We start from the raw sequence: 1,891 nt of genomic DNA, 5'->3' as shown, positions 1-1,891 counted from the left end.
TCTCGACGAGAGCGGACCGGAGCGCGTCGTCGTCGGCGACGCGGCGCGCGACGGGCGCGAGCGCGCCGACGCCGTCGCGCGCGCGCGCGCCGTCGTCGGCGCCCGCGACGAGGAAATCGCGCGCGGCGAGGAGCGCGCCCGCCGCGACCGGCGCGTCGCGGTCGCCCTCCGCCGGCCGCCCGAAGAGGGGCCCCGGGTCGTCCAGCTCGAGCCCCACGATCCGCCCGAGCTCCAACCCGACCTCGACGCCGAGGTAGTCCAGCGCGTCCGCCAGGTCGTCCACCAGGTGATCCCGGACCGCCTCCGCGTCGTCGCTTCCTAAAAACGTCACCAAAACGTCCGCGGCCGCGGCCGCGTCGTAGCCGTCGGACGACGACGCGCGCCCGATCAGCGCCTCGAAGCGCGTCCACTGGGGCCGGTCCCGCTGGAACAGTAAATTCTTCAGCGCGGCCCGCAGCTCCGGCGCCTCGTCCGTCAGCAACCGCGCCGCGATGTACGGGTACGCGTCCGAGACGATGCGGAAGCCCGGGTCGACCTGGATCGCCACGCCCTCCAGCACGCCCAGGCACCGGATGATGGCGATGTAGAAGGGCGGCAGCGCGAAGGGGAAGGTGTAGAAGACGTCGCCGAGCTTGTTGATCACGTTCTTGACGTTTAGTTCGGACACGGGCGCGTCGAGCACGTCCGGCAGCGCCTCCTGGAGGCCGCGCACGATGGGCTCGACGTCCGTGCCCGCGGGGATGAAGCCCATGCGCTCGTAGAGCGCCGCGAGCGCCTCGAAGTCCCGGTTCACGAGGTGGACCACCGCCTCGATGATACTGACGCGCTGGCGCCGGTCGAGGTACGACATCATGCCAAAGTCGAGGTAGCACAGCTGGCCGTCGGCCGTCGCCAGTAAATTCCCCGCGTGGGGGTCCGCGTGGAAGTAGCCGCTCTCGAGCATCTGGCGCAGCGAGCACTGCACCAACGCGTCCACCAAACGCCCCGGCCTGTGTGCAAATCAACCAGTGAGCTGGGACGTCGGGGCCAAACTTCAGAATTCTCTAGCTCGGTCAAATCGAAGTCGATTCGGCTGATTTTTGGACGAATCGATTGCTCTCAGCGAGTTCTCGAAGCACGGCGGAAGTGCTCGTGTCAAAACATTCGAATACGCTCACATTGAAGTCGGGTTGAAGATTTGATTTGCACACAGGCCCCGGCGCGTCCGCGTCGCCCGACGACCGCACGAGCTCCTCGCCGTCGACGAGCCGCGTGCCCGTGACCCACTCCATGCAGAGCACGGTAGAAGACGAGTAGGCGCCGTAGACCCGGGGCACCTTGATGAGGTTCTTGCCGTACAGATCGCCGAAGCGCTTCGCGTTCTTCCGCTCCGCCGCGTAGTCGATCTCCTGGTAGATGAGGCGCCCGAAGTCGTCGATGACGGACACGAGATCTAAATTGCGGTCGAAGACGGCGCTCAGCGTCGACGTGCCGAGCTGGGCCCACCAGCGCAGGATATACAAGTCCAAGGCGATGATCTCCGCGCACCGCGGCCGCTGGACCTTCAAAGCGACGACGACGTCCTCCTTGATGAGGCGCGCCTTGTAGACCTGGCCGATGGACGCCGCGGCGATGGGCTCGGCCTCGAGCAGCTCGAAGGCGTCCTCGAAGCGATCCAGTCGCAGCGACGCCTCGACGCGCCGGAGCGCGTCGCCCGTGTCGAACTGGGGCACGCGATCCTGGAGCTTCTGGAGCTCCCGGAGGTACTCCGCGGGCAGCAGGTCGGGCCGGCTCGCGAGGGCCTGGCCCGCCTTGATGACCGCGGGGCCCAGCGAGCCCAGGATCTCCCGCAGCTCCCCGGCGCGCCGCTCCCGGAGCGACGCCTCGCGGCCCACCGCGCGGTCGCCGGCGA

The 1,891-nt window shown here is 68.4% G+C and overlaps 1 protein-coding gene across 1 annotated transcript; it reads right to left on the bottom strand.

Moving 5' to 3' along the window:
* Positions 1–247: 247 nt before the first annotated feature.
* On the bottom strand, positions 248–1,883 carry AURANDRAFT_10512 (hypothetical protein; the record flags this gene model as incomplete). Its single annotated transcript, XM_009043830.1, has 2 exons — positions 248–989; positions 1,222–1,883. Coding segments are annotated over 2 exons (1,404 nt in total), but the record flags the coding sequence as incomplete, so codon positions are not given.
* Between the last annotated feature and the right edge of the window lie 8 nt (positions 1,884–1,891).

This window comes from Aureococcus anophagefferens (genome assembly GCF_000186865.1).
Source record: "Aureococcus anophagefferens unplaced genomic scaffold AURANscaffold_72, whole genome shotgun sequence".
Classification (NCBI taxonomy): domain Eukaryota; class Pelagophyceae; order Pelagomonadales; family Pelagomonadaceae; genus Aureococcus; species Aureococcus anophagefferens.
This window is presented reverse-complemented; position numbering and strand designations above follow the sequence as displayed.